This window comes from Oratosquilla oratoria, chromosome 11 (genome assembly GCF_046742065.1).
Source record: "Oratosquilla oratoria isolate Oo_2021 chromosome 11, ASM4674206v1, whole genome shotgun sequence".
Classification (NCBI taxonomy): domain Eukaryota; kingdom Metazoa; phylum Arthropoda; class Malacostraca; order Stomatopoda; family Squillidae; genus Oratosquilla; species Oratosquilla oratoria.
Genome location: NC_134787.1, coordinates 4,893,497 through 4,914,652, shown reverse-complemented (window position 1 = coordinate 4,914,652; position 21,156 = coordinate 4,893,497). Strand labels below are relative to the sequence as shown.

Genomic DNA, 21,156 nt, shown 5'->3' with positions numbered 1-21,156 from the left:
TCTGAATAGACGAAAGCGCTCGGTCTCATCTCTTTCATTTTCCCAGTGGTTTGTCTGCATATATATATATATATATATATATATATATATATATATATATATATATATATATATATACATATATATATATGCATATACATATATATATATATATATAGTATATAAATATATATATATATATATTCATATATATATATATACATATACATATATATATATACACTCATACAAAAATTCATTCATACATACACACATTAATATATTTTTCTTTCTTTTCTTCAGGAAACAGATGACCCCCTTGAGAATGTTGTGCAGTTTTCTGCTTCGTTTGTTTTGCTTCATCAAAAGACCTGCTTCATGGTCAGCTTCGGTGATGGCACAATCTTCACCTATGGAGACCAAGAATTGTGTACAGAGAAATTTGCGAATGCTATATACCAGACCAAAGAACTGGAAAATCCCCTCCTGTTTTCACATCTCTACAAGTGAGTACATACATACAAATATCAAAGACTTTTTTCCCCCTTACAAGGGAGGTAGCCAAAAAACAAAGGCATAAAAACCACTCCCACCCATTCCATCCCCAACATACTCCACTCCCCTCCACCCTCTCCCCTCCCTCTTAGCTTGGCACCTATTGGATGATAGGTCATCCCTGCATCTTGCTCACTGCCCTGGGTCAGAAGCAGTGTCGCAAGACACAACACCTCCACAAGAAGGCCGCTTCCTTAAATCAGCAACACCCCCTCTCAATCCCTTCATGCAGAATAGGAGAAGATAGGGAGAAATTCCTTCAGGCTGCATCAATTTATTTCTCACACATACTCCCTCACCCCCCATCCCCCTTTCACTCCTCATGCATTATAGCATCATCCATACACCAACTATAGGCCAGTATCACTAACAAGTACTATAGCCAAAATTTGTGAGAAAATCATCAAGAATAGATGGGTAAAACATCTAGAAGACAACAACATGATAAACCCAAGACAATTTGGGTTCAGACAAGGAAGATCATGCACCACAAACTTAATATGCTTCTACTCAAGACTAATAGACATAGTGCAAGAAAGAATTGGATGGGCTGATTGTGCCTTCATAGACTTGCAAAAAACTTTTGACAAAGTACCACACAGAAAATTACTAAAAAAAAATGGAACACATAGGAGGAATACAAGGGAACCTACTAAAATGGATGGAGGACTTCCTGACTGGTAGAAAGATGAGAGTAGTGCTCAGAGAAAAATATTCAGATTGGAAAGAAGTGATCAGTGGAGTACTGCAAGGATCTGTATTGGCACCAATAATGTTTGCTATTTATGTGAATGACATGGATGAGGATGTGAAATGTTACATGAGCTTCTTTGCAGATGACGCCAAACTGTTAAGGAAAGTAGAAACTGATAAGGACTGTGAAGCACTGCAGGAAGACCTGAATAAGGTATGGAACTGGAGTCAGAAATGGGAAGTGGACTTTAATACTAAGAAGTGTAGCATAATAGAGTTTGGAAAAAGCAAAAACAGAATATCAGGAAAATATACAATTGGAACTAAGGAGGTAAAGAAGGTAGGATCCGAAAAAGATTTGGGAGTAATTATCACAAACGACTTATCCTATGATAAACAGATTAACAAAATTGTCAGAGAGGTTTACAACTTACTAAGATCAATAAAAGTGGCATTTGTATACTTGGATGAAGACATGATAAAAAAAAAATATTGGTTACATTGATAAGGCCTAGACTAGAGTATGCGGCAACATTGTGGTCACCCAGTACTAAAAAGAATATAAAGAAAATAGAAAGAATCCAGAGAGCAGCAACATAAATGGCACCTGCACTTACAAACCTATCATATGAGGAGAGATTGGCTAAACTGGAGTTACTGACGCTGGAGCAAAGAAGAGAGAGAGGTGGTGACCTACTGACCATCTACAGAATCATGAAAGGCACAGAGATCCCGATAGAGAGGACTTACTAAACTGGGACAAGAGAAACATAAGAGGACATGGAAAAAAAAAAAAAAAAACATAGCTACAGAAGAGAACTGAAGAAAAAGTTTTCTTGGAACAAACTGGATAATGAAATAGTATGCGCAAAAACCATTCATGAGTTTAAAAACAAACTAGACACTGCGAGATGCAAAGGCGGGACACCACGAGCATAGTTCCCCTTCCCGCAAAATACAACTAGGTAAATACACAACCATTCTCCATCCACCCCTATCCTCTGTCCTCTTCTATCCTTCCTCAACAGACATTCCCCTCTACCCCAAAGCCCCTTTTACCCCATCTATCCATCTCATCCTAGGTTGCCCCTTAATGTTCATTCCTTCCATATCTGCCTTCCACACCTCATTTACTAGTCTTTCTTCACTCGTTCTTTTCATGTGTCCAAACCATCCCAATACTCTTTCATCAACGTGTCCCAACTCCCTTTCCACCTCTCTTCTCCTCCTCATCTCCTCATTTCTCACTCTATCTAGCCTAGTAACTCCTATCATACTTCACAGGCACTTCATCTCAAACTTTCAATTTAGATCAGTGAAAGCGGCTTTTGACTACATGGATGAAGAAATGGTAAGGAAATTATTAGTTACATTAATAAGACCAAAATTGGAGTACACTGTGACACTATGGACACCTAGTATTAAAAAAAACATAAAGAAATTAGAAAGAATTTAAAGGGCAACAACAAAGGTGGCACCAACACTCTCCAACTTGACATACAAAGATTGGACAAACTCGAACTACCTACCCTGGAACAAAGAAGAGAAAGAGGAGACCTGCTAATCATTTATAGAATTATGAAAGGGATGGAAGTCCTTGATAGAGATGACTTACTAAAGTAGAATAGAAGAAAAACAAGAGGGCACGAAAAGAAACTTAAAAAGGATAGTTACAGAAGAGATCTGTAAAAGAATAGCTTCCCACACAGAGTGATAGATATCTGGAACAAACTGAATGAGGAAATAGTGAGTGCTAAAACTATACAAGATTTTAAAAACAAACTGGATGTGGAAAGATACAAAAGTGGGTCACTACGAACATAGCTCTCTTCCCATAAAATACAATTAGGTAAATACATTCAAAATCTTCCTCTCTTATGTTCCATGTTTCTACCCCATACAGTGCTGTAGGGACAATCACTCCTTCATACAATCACGTCTTAGCATCCATTCCCAAATGTCTATTTCTCATTACACTTTTTAATCCTCCAAGGCTTTTCTCATTCTACATTCTACCTCCACATCCACTCCTCCCTTTCCCACCACATTCACACCCAAGTATCCAAAGCAAGGCACTTCCTCCAGTCCCTTTCCCTTAATACTCACTTTTAGTCTGCTGCCACTGTCTCCCCTTTACATCTCATCACCTTACTTTTACCCAAGTATTTCACACACTTTCCCAAACTCTGTCGCTAACTTCCTCAATCCCTCCTCTGATCCTGCTACAAGCACAGTGTCGTCAGCAAACAACAACTAGCTTATCTTCCACTTTTCTAAATTTTCTTTAACCATCTCCAATCCCTGACCCACTGCCCTTACATTTATCTCTCACAGCACCCCATCCATATATAAATTGAACAGCCAGGGCAACAGAACACATCACTGACCAAGTCCCACCTTTACCTCAAACCACTCACTCTCTCTATTTCTAATCCTAACACAAATTCTACTACTCTCATACAAACTCTTGACTGCTCTTAAAAGTTTTCCTCCTATCCCATATATCTGCAATAGTCCCCACAATGCTTTCCTGTTTACCCTGTCATAAGCCTTTTCCAGATTCATAAAAGCCCCCAAAACTTCCTTACCTTTTCCAATAACTATCTCACATATCTGTCTTACCATAAAAATATGATCTATGCAACCTCTACCTGTCCTAAACCCACGCTGTTCCTCACCAATTACTCCCTCTCTTCCTCTCCTAATCCTCTCTATCAAGCCCATCCCATAAGCCTTCCCAACTACACTTAACAAGCTGATCCTTCTGAAACTACTACAATTACACTTGTCCCCTTTTCCCTTGTAAAGTGGAACCATACAGGCACTCCTCCAGTCCTCCAGCACTCTACCGTCCCTTAAACAAACATTAAATAACCTCACCAGCCAATCCACCATCATTGTACCTCATTTTTTTCAGGCATTCTGCATGGCATCCCTCCAACTCAGGTGCCTTACCTGCTCTCATCATCTTAACAACTGCCTTCACTTCATCTTTCCTTAGTTTTCCTCCATTTTCCTCACTCATCACAGTCAATTTTCTTAGCCCATCCCACTGCAACTACCTTTTCCTCCCTATCCTCATTCATATTTAGCAACCCCCTAAAATACTCTGCCCATTTTCCTCTTACTGCCTTCTCTTTTGTTATCATCTCTTCATCTTCACCTTTTACCTTTTCTTCTCTACTTGATTTGTCTCCTCTTCCTCTTTTAATTTCCTTCCAAAATATATTTTTTATTTAAAAAATTTCTGTCATACTCTTACCCCATTTCACATCTACTCTCCTCTTTGCCTCCTTTATCTTATGTTTACTTCTCTTTTCTTTGTACCTCTCATATAATTCATCCTATTTTGTAACCAATCTGTGAAAACTCTCTTCTCTTCTACAACCTTCTTTGCTTCCTCATCCCACCATTCACTACCCTTCCTTCTATTTCCTCCCATCCTCCTTGTTCCACACACCAACTTTACACACCTTTTCTTTCTCATTTAAGCAGTTTACTCTAAGCACCTCCCTACCTTCTGTCCTTTTCCTCTTTCTCCATCTATCCTCCACTCTCAACTTACCTTCCACCAAAAATTATCTGATGTTCCTCCACTCTCTCCCCTTAGAACTTGTACATCCTTAACTCTTCCTACTGTACTCCTGGTTACCACTATATAGACCCTTAACATTCTGTCTACCACCCTTCCATCCACCACCCTCTTCCATGTGTAATTATGCTTGGCTTTCTTCCTAAACGCTGTATTTGCTATCATCAACTCTAGACACAACTCCACTATCAACTCTCCATTATGATTTTTTCCTGGAACTCCACACTTCCCAACTACTTCATCTATTGGTTCATTTCCTACACTAGCATTATGGTCTCCCAATACCACTACATTGCCATTTCTCCCTAATCCCTCTATGCACTCATTTAAATCCATCCAAAAAAAACTCCCTTTCCTCCACACTCTTCTCACTACCAGGCCCTTATACACTTACAAAACTCTATATCTCCCCTCCCAGTTTCACCTTCATTCACATTAACCTGGGAGAAACCTCCTTCCACTCCATTATACCCTTACCTATCTCTTCACTTACCAGTATAGCCACCCCTTCTCTCCCTCATCCTCTCTTCTTTCCTGAGAACCACCCAACTACACTCCCAAACTCTCATCTTTCTTCTCACAAACATACTGCGTATGTCTTTCCTTTTACTCTCATCTGTACCATATCCACGCACATTAAAAGACACAAACCTTAGGGTACTGATTCAAAAACTCCTAGATCTTCTTAGGCCTTTACATTTTTTAGGAATGTCCCCTGTGGGGCTACAGGTAGCAGGATTCCTAATCCTATCCCCATCCCATTTTTTGTGGTCTCTTACAACTCAAGTGGCAAGACTTGGTGGCAGTATTCTTTTCCCCCACCACAGGGTTAACAAGTGAGTACTGCACATAATTTATCATTGATGGGTACCTACAGATACACTGCACATAATTCATCACTGATGGGTACCTACAAATGGTCCTGCAAGATGAATCAGTATGGGTGTATTAAAACCAACTTTCTGCAGGTACTCTTTCATTTTAGGGTGGTGAGCTAAAGGTAGGTATGCTAGTGTAATTCTTGCTCGTTATAATAGTGATTTCTTTGTTAGTTAAGTATAGAATTTCCCATCTGAATGTGTGTTTTTAGATGGACATGTGGGACACTGTGGGCAGATTGTTGTAGATACTTGAGCTACCGATTAAATGAAGCGGTCTTGCTGTAAATGTACTGCATCTGGCTGCATTGCTTCTGACCCAGGGCAGTGGACAAGATGCGGGAATGACTTCTCATCCATGAGGAGCCAAGAAAAGAGGGAGGGAGGGATGGTGAATTGGAGTGGAGTATATGGAGGTGAAATGGATGGGAGTGGATTTATGCCTTTAACTTTAGATACCTCCTGTGTAAGGGGGAAAACCCCTTGATATATATATGTATGCATTTTGTGGGAGAGGTTGACCATTTAATCTGATTATTGGGTGCTCTTTAGTCATGGTACTCAGAACTAAGCAGTGTTATTGATGACTTCTGAGGAGATGCAGACATTCTGTTTTGTGTCAACCATAGTTCCAATATATAGAGGTAGATTTGTGTGATTTTGGGTCTCATGTTGTAGTTGTGTAGTTGGGTTGTTATTGTTAGCTCATCTGCATATGCATGGGTTGGGGTGTGGGTGCTATATAATGAAACAGTGGGGGTCAACCAGCTCCAGCTGTCAGGCCCTGCTATGGAGTTGGAATGTCTTGCTACATTTCCTTTGACCTAAGTTGCATGGTGGGAACAGGGATAACCTTTTATCTACAATGTGCTAAGATAGAAGGGGAATGAATGGGTTTTGGATATATGTGGAGTTAATGCTTGCTTTGAATAAGCCATCCCCTTTATAATGGGGCTAAGACCCTAGAGTAAGGATTTATGTATAAGTATATATCTGCAGATGTGCTCTGTGCTTGATGTGGAGAGGCCATGAGTGGGTAATTTAGATGGTCTAGCTCCACAGGGGACCTTGTATATTATCTTGGTCCTAATATATATTTGGTCATTATCTTGGTAATCATTGTAACCTATAGTCACTGTTCTTTCTTTCTTCAGGAGTCCAACAAGGTACACCGTATTTGCTATAGCTGCTGATGCCAGTACAACCCTGAAAACAGATCTGGATGTGTTGGCAGCAACTATACCTTGCGACAAGACCTCAGTAACCATTTCTGGTGGAGTGGACACACCTTTCCTTGCCCCTAAGATAGAGAGAGCTAGGAAAATCTTCCTGGAAGGCGCTGCTGAGATTGTGTGTAATGTCTCTGTCACCACATTGTAAGACTTAATTCCCTTCCCTGAACACTGGTGCCTTTGGGTAACCTGAGGTCAACACCAGTGGCTTTGGCTGACCTCAAAGACAATGAATTTTCCACATAGTAGGGAGAAAGAGAGAACAAGAGAAAGAGATAGCAGGGGCAGAGGGGGACAGAGAGAAAGAGAGAGATATGGTGGAGGAGGGAGGGAGAGAGAGAGACATGGTGGGCAGGAGACTTTTATTTGGTTAGGTCATAGCTGGACTGTTTTTACATGTGGCCCAAATCCATATTTATATAACACATGAGGAAGCCCCTGTTATTCATGATTATCTCTAATTACATTAGATTGGGTCAGTGTCAGGTCAAGCCGATCATGCAGGTATGTGCTTCAGATCACAGTGCCTCCTTTCTGGTGCTTGTCACATGGTCAGTACAATGTGCACCATGTGGTTTGTACAATTTAATTGAATTCCACATTTCAATAATGTTGTTCTAAGTAGACATTTGCATTCTCCCAATCCATTTGAATATTTAGTCAATTATCATCAAGTTAAAATTTAACTCCTAAAAATTACCACCGCAACCTCCAAATTTTTGCACAGAGAATTAATGATATAAATTGAAACTATACTTGGATATACATGATAATAATAGCAGCTTAGTTTTATAGTAGAAGATTCTATACAGTAATAAGACAAATGAAAGTCCTTTTGGTTCATAAAGTATTTTGTAGTACATACCATAAGTTTTCATGTCTTAACATTCCTAAACTCCCTGTCTGGGGTATTGGCTGCATGTTATTGTGGGGTTAAAAGGTGCTAAGTAGTATGCAGCTGATACTTTATTATACTGCAACTGTCCCTCAATTATGCTGTCCCTCCACTCTTGTTATTGTCCTGTACCACTTCTCTGAATATTTATTTTCTCATTTTACCAAACCCTGTGGTGGTGGGAAAGAATACTGCCACCAAGTATTTCCACTTGAGTCATAAAAGGCGACAAAAAATGGGACGGGGATAGGACTAGGCATCATTCTCCCTGTAGCCCCAAAGGGGATATTCCTAAAAAATGCAAAGGTATAAGAGGGTCTGGGAGGAGTTTTCTAACCATTACCAAGGTTTGGGTCTTTTAATGTGCATAGATGTGGTACAGATGAGAGTAAAAGGAAAGAGATAGGCAGTATGTTTGTGAGAAGAAAGATGGATGTGTTGGTGTTGAGTGAAACTAAGTTGAAAGGGAGGGGTGAGTTTGAGTTTGGGAGTGTAGTTGGGAGGTTCTCAGGAGTGAAGAGAGAACAAGGGAGAGAAGGGGTAGCTATACTAGTAAGTGAAGAGATAGGTAAGCATTTAGTGGGGTGGAAGGAGGTTTCTTCAAGGTTAAAGTGGATGAAGGTGAAACTGCAAAAGGAGATGTGGGTTTTTGTAAGTGCATATGGACCTGGTAGCGAGATCAGTGTAGAGGAAAGGGAGGCTTTTTGGATAGATTTAAGTAAATGCATAGAAGGTATAGGGAGAAATGTCAATGTGGTATTGGGAGACCTTAATGCCAAGGTAGGAAATGAACCAATAGACAGAGTGGATGGGAAATGTGAAGTTCCAGGAAAGAATTGCAGTGGAGAGTTGATGGTGGAGATGTGTCTAGAGAGTTGATGATGGCAAATACAATATTTAGGAAGAAAGTCAAGCATAAGTACACATGGGAGAATGCGGTGGATGGAAGGGTGGTAGAGCATTAATTGACTATATAGTGGTAACTAGGAGAATAGTAGGAAGAGTTAAGAATGTACATGTTCTAAGAGAAGAGAGCACAGGAATATAAGATAAAAAAAAAAGTTGTGGTGGGGGAAAAGAATACTGCCACCAAGTAATTCCACTTGGATCGTAAAAGGCGAGAAGAAAGGGACAGGGATTGGGACTAGGCATCCTTCTCCTTGTAGCCCCACAGGGGACATTCCTAAAAGAAAAAGTAAAGGCATAAGAGGGTCTGGGAGTTTTCCGACCAGCACCCTAAGGTTTGGGTCTTTTAATGTGCATGGATGTGGTACAGATGAGAGTAAAAGGGAAGAGATAGGTAGTATGTTTGTGAGAAGAAAGATGGATGTGTTGGCTTTGAGTGAAACTAAGTTGAAAGGGAAGGGGTGGCTATTCTAGTAAGTGAAGAGATAGGTAAACGTGTAGTGGAGTGGAAGGAGGTTTCCTCAAGGATAGTGTGGATGAAGGTGAAACTGGGAAAGGAGATGTGGGTCTTTGTAAGTGCATATGGGCCTGGCAGTGAGAAGAGTGTAGAAGAAAGGGAGGCCTTTTGGATAGATTTAAATGAGTGCATAGAAGATTAAGGAGAAATGTCAATGTAATAGTATTGGGAGACCTTAATGCTAGGGTAGGAAATGGTCCAATTGATGGAGTGGTTGGGAAATGTGGAGTTCCAGGAAAGAATCATAGTGGAGAGTTGATGGTGGAAATGTGTCTAGAAAGAGAGTTGATGATAGCAAATACAGTTTTTTGCAAGAAAGTCAAGCATAAGTACACATGGGAGAGGGTGGTGGATGGAAGGGTGGTAGATAGAGCATTAATGGATTATGTAGTGGTAAATAGGATTATGATAGGAAGAGTTAAGGATGTACATGTGCTAAGGGAAGAGGGTGGGGGAATATCAGATCATTTTTTGTTGGAAGGTAAGTTGAGAGTGGATGATAGATGGAGAAAGAGGAAAGGGACAAAAGGTAGAGAGGTGCTTAGAGTGAACTCTTTAGATGAAAAGGAAAAGGAGAAGGAGTACAAGAAGAAGCTGGAGGGGTGGGAGGGAGTGAAGGATAGAGTAGAGCTAGGTGTGGAGGAGGAGTGGGGATGGTTCAAGGAGGGAGTCACAAAGTGTGCAAGGATGGTGTGTGGAACAAGAAGGACAGGAGGAAATAGAAGGAAGGGTAGTGAATGGTGGGATGAGGAAACAAAGAAGATTGTAGAAGAGAAGAAGTGAGCTTTCACAGATTGGTTACAAAATAGGACGAGGGAGTCATATGAGAGGTACAAAGAAAAGAAAAGAGAAGTAAAGCAAAAGGTAAAGAAGGCAAAGAGGAGAGCAGATGTGAAATGGGGTAAGAGTATGACAGAAAATTTTGAAAGTAATAAAAAAAAAAATTGGAAAGAAATTAAGAGAGGAAGAGGAGGCGAATCAAGTAGAGAAGAAAAGGTAAAAGGTGCAGATGGAGAGATGATAATGGAAGAGAAGGCAGTAAGGGGAAGATGGGCAGAATATTTTAGGGAGTTGCTAAATGTGAAGGAGGATATGGAGGGAAAGGTAGCTGCAGTGGGAAATGCTAAGAAAAAGACCGGGATAAGTGAGGAAAATGGAGGAGAAATAAGGAAAGATGAAGTGAAGGCAGTTGTTAAGATGATGAGAGCAGGTAAGGCACCTGGTCTGGATGGATGCCATGCAGAATGTCTAAAAAAGGAGGTACAGTGATGGTGGACTGGCTGGTGATGTTATTTAATGTTTGCTGGAGAGAGGGTAGAGTGCTGGAGGACTGGAAGAGTGCCTGTATAGTTCCACTTTACAAGGGAAAAGGGGACAAGTGTAATTGTAGTAGTTTCAGAGGGATTAGCTTGTTAAGTGTAGTTGGGAAGGCTTATGGGAGGATCTTGATTGAGAGGATTAGGAGAGGAAGAGAGGGAGTAATTGTTGAGAAACAGTGTGGATTTAGGACGGATAGAGGTTGTGTAGATCAGATTTTTGTGGTAAGACAGATATGTGAGAAAGCCATAGGAAAGGGGAAGGATGTTTTTTGGGCTTTTATGGATTTGGAAAAGGCTTACGATAGGGTAGACAGAAAGGCACTGTGGGAGGTTATGCAGATATATGGATAGGAGGAAAGCTTCTAGGAGCTGTCAAGAGTTTTTATGAGAGTAGTAGAGCTTGTGTCAGGATTAGAAATGGAGGGAGTGAGTGGTTCGAGGTAAAGGTGGGACTTCGTCAAGGATGCGTTATGTCGCCCTGGCTGTTCAACTTATACATGGATGGGGTAGTGCAAGAGGTAAATGCAAGGGTAGTGGGTCAGGGATTGGAGATGGTTAAAGAAAATGGAGAAAAGTGGGAGGTGAGTCAGCTGTTGTTTGCGGACGACACTGCGCTTGTGGCAGGATCGGAGGAGGGATTGAGGAAGTTGGTGGCAGAGTTTGGGAGAGTATGTGATAGAAGAAAGCTGAAGATAAATGTGGGTAAAAGTAAGGTGATGAGATGTACAAGGGGTGAAAGTGGCAGTAGACTGGAAGTGATCATTAAGGGAGAGTGACTGGAAGAAGTGGATAGTTTTAGATACTTGGGTGCAAATGTGGCAGGAAAAGGTGGACTGAAGGTGGAGGTAGAATGTAGATTGAGAGAAGCGAGTAAATGCCTTGGTGGATTGAAGAGTGTAATGAAGAATAGACGTTTGGGAATGGATGCTTAGAGGAGACTGCATGAAGGAGTGATTGTGCCAACAGCACTATATGGGGCAGAAACATGGAACATAAGAGAGGAAGAGGGAAGGAGTTTGAATGTGTTTGAGATGAGGTGTCTGAGAAGTATGATGGGGGTTACTAGGCTAGATAGAGTGAGAAATGAGGAGGTGAGGAGGAGAACAGGGGTGGAAAGGGAGATGGGAGATAGGGTTGATGAAAGAGTATTAGGATGGTTTGAACACATGGAAAGAATGAGTGAAGAAAGACTAGTAAAAGAGGTATGGAAGGCAGATGTGGATGGTGTGAACATGAGGGGATGTCCTAGGATGAGGTGGATGGATGAGGTGAAGGGGGCTTTGGGGAAGAGGGGAATGTCTGTTGAGGAAGGATGGGAGAGGACAGAAGACAGGGGTGAATGGAGAATGGTTGTATATGGATGATGTTGTGATGCATGAGGTGGAATGGGTGGGGGGATGGGGGGTGAGGTAGTATGTGTGAGCAAAATTTGACACAGCCCGAAGGGATTTCTCCCCGTCTTCTCCTTTTATGCATGGGGGGACGGAGAGGGGGGGTCGCCGATTTAATGAAGCAGCCTTGCTGTGGATGTGCTGTGTCTTGGGACACTGCTTCTGACCCAGGGCAGTGGACAAGGTGCAGAGATGACCCGTCATCCAGGAGGTGCTAAGATGAGAGGGAGGGTGGAGGGGTTGGAGTGTATTCAGGGATGGAATGGGTGGGAATGAATTTATGCCTTTTCCTTTTTGGCTACCTCCCTTGTAAGGGGTAAAAAGCCTTGGTATATGTATGTATGTAAGTTGAAAGTGGAGGACAGTTGGAGAAAGAGGAAAAGGATAGAAGATAGGGAGGTGCTTAAAATAAACTGCTTAAATGAGAAAAAAAAAGGAGGAGTACAAGAAGAAGCTGAGAGAGGAGTGGAAGGAAATAGAAGGAATGGTATTGAATAGTGGAATGAGGAAGCAAAGAAGGTTGTAGAAGAGAAGTGAGCATTCACAGATTAGTTACAAAATAGGACAAGAGATATGAGAGGTACAAAGAAAAGAGAAGTAAAGCATAAGATAAAGAAGGCAAAGAGGAGAGCAGATGTGAAATGGGGTAAGAGTATGACCAAAATTTTCAAAAGTAATAAAAAGATATTTTGGAAAGAAATTAAGAGAAGAGGAGGTGAACCAAGTTGAGAAGAAAAGGTAAAAGTTGCAGATGGAGAGATGTTAATAAAAGAGATGGCAGTAAGAGGAAGATGGGCAGAGTATTTTAGGGAGTTGCTAAATGTGAAGGAGAATAGGGAGGGAAAGGTAGTTGCAGTGGAAAGTGCTAAGAAAGTGACAGTGATGGGTGAAGAAAAGGGAGGAGAAATAAGGAAACATGAGGTGAAGGCAGTTGTTAAGATGATGGGAGCAGGTAAGGCACCTGGGTTGGATGGGTGTCATGCAGAATGTCTGAAAAAAGGAGGTACAGTGATGGTGGATTGGCTGGTAAGGTTATTTAATGTTTGTTTAAGAGAGGGTAGACTGCCAGAGGACTGAGGAGTACCTGTATATTTCCACTTTACAAGGGAAAGTGGGACAAGTGTGAATGTAGTAGTTTCAGAGGGATCAGTCTGTTAAATGTAATTGGGAAGGCAGTCTTGATTGAAAGGATTAGGAGAGAAACAGAGGGAGTTATTGGTGAGAAACAGTGTGGGTTTAGGACAGGTAGGGGTTGTGTAGGTCAGATTTTTGTGGTAAGACAGATATGTGGAAAAAGTATAGGAAAAGGTAAGGATGTTTTTTGGGCATTTATGGATTTGGAAAAGGCTTATGACAGGGTAGACAGGAAGGCACTGTGGGAGGTATTGCAGATATATGGGATAGGAGGAAAACTGTTAAGAGTAGTCAAGAGTTTTTACGAGAGTAGTAGAGCCTGTGTTAGAATCAGAAATGGAGAGAGTGAGTGGTTTGAGGTGGTGGGAGTTCACCAGGGATATGTTATGTTGCCTTGGCTGTTCAGTTTATACATGGATGGGGTGGTGCAAGGTAAATGCAAGGGTAATGGGTTGGGAATTGGAAATGGTTAAAGAAAGTGGAAAAAAGTGGGAGATAAGCAAGTTGTTGTTTGCTGACAAAACTGCACTTGTAGTTGGATCATAGGAGGGATTAATGAAGTTAGTGACAAGGCTTGGGAAAGTGTACAAAAGAAGGAAGTTGAAGATAAATGTGGGTAAAAATAAGGTGATGAGGTATAAGGGGAGAAAGTGGCAGCAGACTGGAAGTGAATATTAAAGGAGAGAGACTGGAGAAAATGGGTAGTTTTAGATACTTGGTGGGAAAGGTAGGAATGGAGGTGGAGGTAGAATGTAGATTGAGAGAAGCAAGTAAATCCCTTGAGGGATTAAAAAATGTAATAAGGTACAGACATTTGAGAATGGATGTTAAAATATGATTGTATGAAGGAGTGATTGTGCCAACAGCACTGTATGGGGCAGAAACATGGAACATAGAAAGAGAGGAGTTTGAATGTGTTTGAGATGAAATGTTTGAGAAGTATTATAGGGGTTACTAGGTTAGATAGAGTGAGAAACAAGGAAGTGAGGAGGAGAATAGGGGTGGAAATGTAGTTAGGAGACAGGGTTGATGAAAGAGTATTGGGATGGTTTGGACACATGGAAAGAATGAGTGAGGAAAGATTAGTAAAAGTGTGAAAGGCAGAGGTAGATGAGGTGGATGGATGGGGTAAAAGGAGTATTGGGAAAGAGGGGAATGTCTGTTGAGGAAGGACAGTAGAAGACAGAAGATGGAGTGAATGGAGAATGGTTGTGTATGGATGATGCTGTGATGCATGAAAGCGAGTAGGTGGGGATAGGGGGTGAGGGAGTATGTGTGAAAAATAAATTGACACAGCCTGAAGGGATTTCTCCCCATCTTCTCCATTTCTGTATGAGGGAACAGAGAGTGGGGTGTCACCAATTTAATGAAGTGACTTTGATGTGGATGTGCTGTGTCTTGTGACACTGCTTCTGACCCAGGGCAAGGGGCAAGATGCGGGAATGAATCATCCCATCACCCAGGAGGAGCCAAGATAAGAGGTAGGGAGGGGGGGGTGGATGGAAGTGATTTATGTGGGGATGGAATGGGTAGGAGTGGATTTTAGGCCTTTGTTTTATGGCTACCTCCCTTATAAAGGGGAAAAAGTCTTTGGTATATGTATGTAACATTCCTAAACTATATTATATATATGTATATATATATTCTGTATAATGCCAGTCTCATTTTTACTAACTATCCATAGTGTTCACTGTAACATCAGTGAGCTTTATATGTTCCCAACCATTATCCATGAAATACTTCCTGAGGAATTTATACATATATACATATACCAAAGGCTTTTTTCCCCCTTACACAGGAGATAGCCAAAAGAAAAAGCCATAGGAACTACTCCCACCTATTCCATCCCCTACATACTCCACTCCCCTCTACCATCTTCCCTCCCTCTTCTGTAGGCACCTCCTGGATGATGGGTCATCCCTGCATTTTGTCCACTGCCCTAGGTCAGAAGCAGTGTCGCAAGACACATCACATCCACAGCAAAGCTGCTTCATTTATTTGGCGACGCCCCCTCTCCATCCCCTAATGCAGAAAAGAAGGGGAGAAATCCCTTCGGGCTGCATCAATTTATTTCTCCTACATACTCCCTCACCCCCCATCCCCCACCCACTCACCCTCATGTATCACTGCATCATCCATACACAACCCTTCTCCATTCACCCCTGTCTTCTGTCCTCTCCCGTCCTTCCTCAACAGACATTCCTCTCTTTCCCAATGCCCCTTTTACCCCATTCATCCATCTCATCCTAGGATGCCCCCTCATGTTCACTCCTTCCACCTCTGCCTTCCACACCTCTTTTACTAATCTTTCTTTGCTCATTCTTTCCATGTGTCCAAACCATCCTAATACTCTTTCATCAACCCTATCTCCCAACTCCCTTTCCACTCCTGTTCTCCTCCTCACCTCCTCATTTCTCACTCTATCTAGCCTAGTAACCCCTATCATACTTCTCAGGCATTTCATCTCAAACAAGACTTCTTGCATGAAAGAAAAATGAGAGTGGTGATAAGAGACAAACACTCTAATTGGGATGAAGTGATAAGTGGTGTTCCACAAGGAACAGTTCTGGGCCCAATAATGTTTGCTATATATATTAATGATATGGATAAAGGAATTGAAAGTTATATGAGCTTCTTTGTGGACGATGCAAAATTGTTGAAAAATGTGAACACTGAAGAAGATTGTGTGTTGCTACAGAGTGATCTTAATAAAGTATGGGAATGGATTAGGAAGTGGGAGATGGAATTCAATATTAATAAGTGTAGTATAATGGAATTTGGAAGAAGCAAAAAAAGAATAGTGGGATCATATAAATTGGGAGAAGAAGAAAGAAAAAAAGTAGAAAATGAGAAGGACCTGGGAGTCATTATTATGAATAATATGTCCCCTGAGAAACATATAAACAAAATTTTTGGAGAAACTTATAATCTAATAAGAACAATCAAAGTGGCATTTATATACCTGGACAAAGAAATGGTGATGAAAATACTAGTCACTTTGATAAGACCAAGTTTGGAATATGCAGCGACAACATGGTCACCAAATACAAAAAATATATAACAAAACTTGAAAGAATACAAAGAGCAATTACAAATTTTGCACCAACACTCTCAGAACTATCATATGAAGAGAGGCTAGCAAAACTTGAGCTACAGACATTAGAGCAAAGAAGAGAGAGAGGAGACTTGATAACTATTTATAGAATCATGAAAGGCATAGAAACTTGATAGATAGGATCTAATAAAATGGGATAGAAATACAAGAGGACATGGAAAGAAAATCAAGAAAGACAGTTTTAGAAGAGACCTAAAAAAGAACAGCTTTCCCCACAGAACAATAGACATTTGGAACAAGTTAGATGAAATTGTGGTGTGTGGAAAAACGATACACGAATTTAACAGTCTGGATAAAACAAGATATGGAAATGGGACGCCACGAGCATAGCTCCCCTTCCCGAAAAATACAACTAGGTAAATACAGGTAATCTACCTCCAAACACTGTGGGACAAGGTCTATATAACTGCTCGGATGAAGAATAGAAAGGAAAAACAAGGAGGGGGAGTACTATTTCTGACCAGGAAAGACTTAAACATGACAGAGTTAACAGAAGGAAAAAACAATGTTGAATCAGTTATGATAAAAACAGAAAACAACCACATGAAAAGTAGAAAATTTGTAGTAGTGTATGTGCCCCCCAAAACACAATCCTGGACAGAACACAATCATTCCAAATTGTTAGAGGATACTAGATATGAACTAACTGATACACTGAAAGAGGAAATAGAGTAATTATGGGTGATTTTAACTCAAAAGAAATATGTTGGGAAGAAATGACAGTAAAGGGTGGAGAAGACATATGGGGCAGCGTGCTCCTCGATGTGACCATTGAATACACAATGACTCAGTGGGTAAAGGAAAATACCAGATACAGAAACAATGAGGAACCTTCGAGACTTGATTAGATACTTACATCAGAACCTGAAGTAGATTACAAAACACCAATAGGAAAGAGTGACCATGTAGTAATAGAATTTGAATTAAAAGAGCAAATAGACCTAAGAAGAAATGAGAAACATAGAATAGGAAGACCAATGTACAACAAAATGAATTTTGAGAAACTTAGAAAATTCTTTCTTAATGCAAACTGGGAAAAATTCCTAAAAGAAACAAGGATGGAAGAGAAATGGAATATACTAAAAGAAATTTATAATGAGGGTGTGATCAAATATGTACCACAACAAAAGCAAGAGAGAACATACATAAAGAACTGGTACAACAAAAAATGTAGTAAAGCTAAGGATAAAAGAGACAAAGCCTGGAAAAAATGGAAAAAAAAAAACGAGCGAATGGCAAACATATATCAAACTAAGAGATGATTATGTAAAAATATGCAGAGAAGAAAAGAGAAATTATGAAAAAGAAATAATAAAAAAAATGCAAGGAACAACCTAAACTATTTTACAGATATGTGAACGGTAAACTAAAAACAAACAAAAAATAGAAAAGCTGCACCTAGGAAGTCAAGAATATACAGAAGAACAAGAAATGGCAGAAATTATGAGCAACCACTTCAAGTTGGTATTAACAATTGAGAACACACCTAACTATGAGGGAATAGAGAGACAGAACCCCCCCCCCCAATGAAGTAAATAATTGTACCAAAGAAGGAAATGAGCAACCAAGTAAAAAACCTTGATGTCAGAAAATCACATGGTCCAGATGGAATTGTCAATTGGATACTGAAAGAATGGTTAGAAAAATTAACAGATAAAATGCACACTATAATCAAATGCTTGCTCAAAGAAGGAAAGGTACCACAAGATTGGAAAAATGCAAACATTGTACCAATATATAAAGGAGAAAACAAGGAAAACCCAACTAACTACAGACCGGTCTCCCTAACAAGCACAGTTGCTAAAATGTGTGAAAAAGTGATCAAAAGTAGATGGATTAAACACCTGGAAGAAAATTCTATACTAAACCCAAACCAATTTGGATTTAGACAAGGAAGACCATGTACAACAAACCTGATCTGCTTCTACTCGAGACTAATAGATATAATACAAGAGAGGGATGGATGGGCAGACTGTGCCTATCTAGACCTACAAAAGTCATTTGACAAAGTACCACACAAGAAATTAATAAGAAAATTAAAATCACTAGGTGGCATCACAGGTAAATTATTAGAATGGATGGAAGACTTCTTGACTGTGAGAGAAATGAAGATAGTAATTAGAGACAAATTCTCGAAATGGGAAGAAATAATAAGTGGTGTTCCACAAGGGTCAGTGCTGGCTCCACTCATGTTTGCCATATACATAAATGACATGGATGAAGGAGTTGAATGTTATATGAATTTCTTCGCAGATGACGCAAAAATATTGAAGAAAGTAAGAACGGAAGAGGACTGTGATTCATTACAATCAGACCTGGACAAAATCTGGAAATGGGCTCAAAAGTGGGAAGTGAACTTCAATATCAAGAAATGTAGCATAATGGAGTTTGGAAAATTAAAAACAGAATTTAAAAAAATCATGAAATTGGTGAAGAAGAAATAAAAAAGTGCACTCGGAAAGGGACCTTGGAGTAATAATCAGCAAAGACATGACACCAGATAAACATGTAACCAAAATAGTGGAGAAACCTTCAACCTATTAAGGTCAATGAAAGTGGCATTTGATTACTTGGATGAAGAAATGATTAAAAAAAATATTAGTTACATTGATTAGACCAAAACTGGAATATGCAGCAACACTATGGACACCCAGTACTAAAAAGAATATAAGGAAATAAGAAAGAATACAGATAGCAATGACAAAATTTGCACCAGCTCTTTCCAAATTAATATACAAACAAAGATTATTGAAATTGGAACTACCAACACTGGAGCAGAGAAGAGAAAGAGGTGATCTACTGACTGTAGGATGGAAATCTACTGACTGTAGGATGGAAATCCTAGATAGGAATGATTTACTAAAAAATAACAATGGAAAAACAAGAGGTCATGAAAAGAAACTCAGAAAGGATAACCATAGAAGAGATCGGAAAAAAAGTAGCTTCCCACATAGAGTACTGGATATCTGGAATAACTTAAAGAAAAAGTGTGTGTAAATACTATTCAAGATTTTAAGAAAAAACTTGATGCTGAAAGATATAAAGATGGGTCATCACGAGCATAGCATAGCTTCTCTCAATCTACATTCTACCTCCACCCCCACTCCTCCCTTTCCCACCACATTTGTACCCAAGTATCTAAAACTGTCCACTTTCCCCAGTCTCTCTCCCTTAATACTCACTTCCAGCCTGCCGCCACTCTCTCCTCTTGTACATCTCATCACCTTACTTTTACCCACATTTATCTTTAGCTTCCCTCTTTCACACACCTTTCCAAACTTTGTCACTAACTTCCTCAATCCCTCCTCTGATCCTACTACAAGCACAGTGTCGTCAGCAAACAACAGCTGGCTTATCTCCCACTTTTCTCCATTTTCCTAAAGCATCTCCAATCCCTGACCCACTACCCTTGCATTCACCTCTTGCACCACCCCATCCATATATAGATTTAACAGCCAGGGCAACATAACACATCTCTGATGAAGTCCCACTTTTATCTCAAACCATTCAGTCTCTCCATTTCTGATCCTAACACAAGCTCTACTACCCTCATAAAAACTCTTGACTGCTTTTAACAGCTTTCCTCCTATCCCATATATCTGCAATACCTCCCACAGTGCCCTCCTGTCTACCCTGTCATATGCCTTTTCCAAATCCATAAATGCCCAAAAAACATCCTTACCTTTTCCCATAGCTTTCTCACATATCTGTCTTACCACACAAATCTGATCTACACAACCCCTACCTGTCCTAAAACCACACTGTTCCTCACCATTTACTCCCTCTGTTTCTCTCCTAATCCTCTCAATCAAGACTTCTAAAACTCAGTACAATTTATTCATATTTTCCCTTCATTTCTGTGATACTATAGCTTAATGTGTAGTAAAAATCCTGCTGTATGTGGTTTCTGCTGACTAAGAGTGGCCCATATACATTTCTAAGTGTGCTTATATACTGTCCAAAGAGCTAGAATGCTTTGACAATATTGTCTCTCCTTTCCATTACAGAAAATCATGGAGAGTGTCAAAAGTGAAAGTAGCTGAAGTGCTGGAGATAGAGCGGGATATTTCTCTCAAAAGCCTGTCAACTTACACCATGCCTCAGCTTGCAACCCCACCCCGATTCTTTGAGTATGGGATGTATTGTTTTGTCTATGAACTGAAGGTCATTGTAGGAACCACCGAGTTGGTCAAGACTGCAAAGGCATTTATTGAGGTCAGTGAGTATGTAATAATCTGTAAAATGACTAGGAGCACCAATCTAGATTTTTGTTGACTGTAACTTGGTTGTCCAGTGCTGGTCATCATGGAGACTTGAAGGGAGAGACATTAATATTTGCATGATACCAATTTATTCTTCTATGTTATTCTTCAGGTCAACAATCAACTACAGTTTGAACTGTACATGAATTTGAAGCTATGATAAATCAGAGAGTAAGAGACAAAATCCAACGAGCATTGCTCCTTTCCTGTATACTATAATTATGTAAATATAATTACATGAATATAGCACCTCCACAGCAGTGCTGACAGCAAGAGTTGGTTTACCCCCACAGCTTCATTTAATGGCTACCTCCTTCTTCATCCACTTGAGACATTTATGGAACAGACAAGAGGAACATCTTTTTGGGCTGAGTTATTCCTTCATTCATTTACAACCATGCTTCATTCTTTCTTACTTGTTGCATTCTCCCTTCATTGCTTGATAGACATTCTTCTTGCATTTCCCCTCCTTTACCCTGTCCATCTGTCTCATTCTTAGTAGTAGCCAGAACAATGGCATAAATTGAAGTAAGCTGTGAAAGAGTTAATTGTGATAAGTTTCTCTTGCTGCACAGAGATTTTTCCTTGGCCAATTAAAACCACCTCACATCAGCCAGACTAAACATATTAAGTTGTTAATAGCAGAGTGTTGAAATACAATATGACAGTTGTGATGTTGCATTGTTTG

The 21,156-nt window shown here is 40.1% G+C and overlaps 1 protein-coding gene across 1 annotated transcript; it reads left to right on the top strand.

Moving 5' to 3' along the window:
* Nucleotides 1–288: 288 nt before the first annotated feature.
* On the top strand, nt 289–20,628 carry LOC143029933 (uncharacterized). The gene is made up of 4 exons (XM_076193144.1): nt 289–485; nt 6,852–7,073; nt 20,214–20,421; nt 20,581–20,628. Exons 1-4 carry the CDS (start codon nt 358–360, stop codon nt 20,626–20,628), a joined length of 606 nt encoding a protein of 201 aa, XP_076049259.1. The 5' UTR covers nt 289–357.
* Nucleotides 20,629–21,156: the final 528 nt, after the last annotated feature.

Bases quoted from the DNA above. Each gene is read 5' to 3' on its own strand.
- LOC143029933 (XM_076193144.1), top strand. From the start codon at position 358: ATGGTCAGCTTCGGTGATGGCACAATCTTCACCTATGGAGACCAAGAA. The intron at 486-6,851 runs GTGAGTACATAC...TTCTTTCTTCAG, and splicing joins CTGTTTTCACATCTCTACAA to GAGTCCAACAAGGTACACCG. The intron at 7,074-20,213 runs GTAAGACTTAAT...TTTCCATTACAG, and splicing joins AATGTCTCTGTCACCACATT to AAAATCATGGAGAGTGTCAA.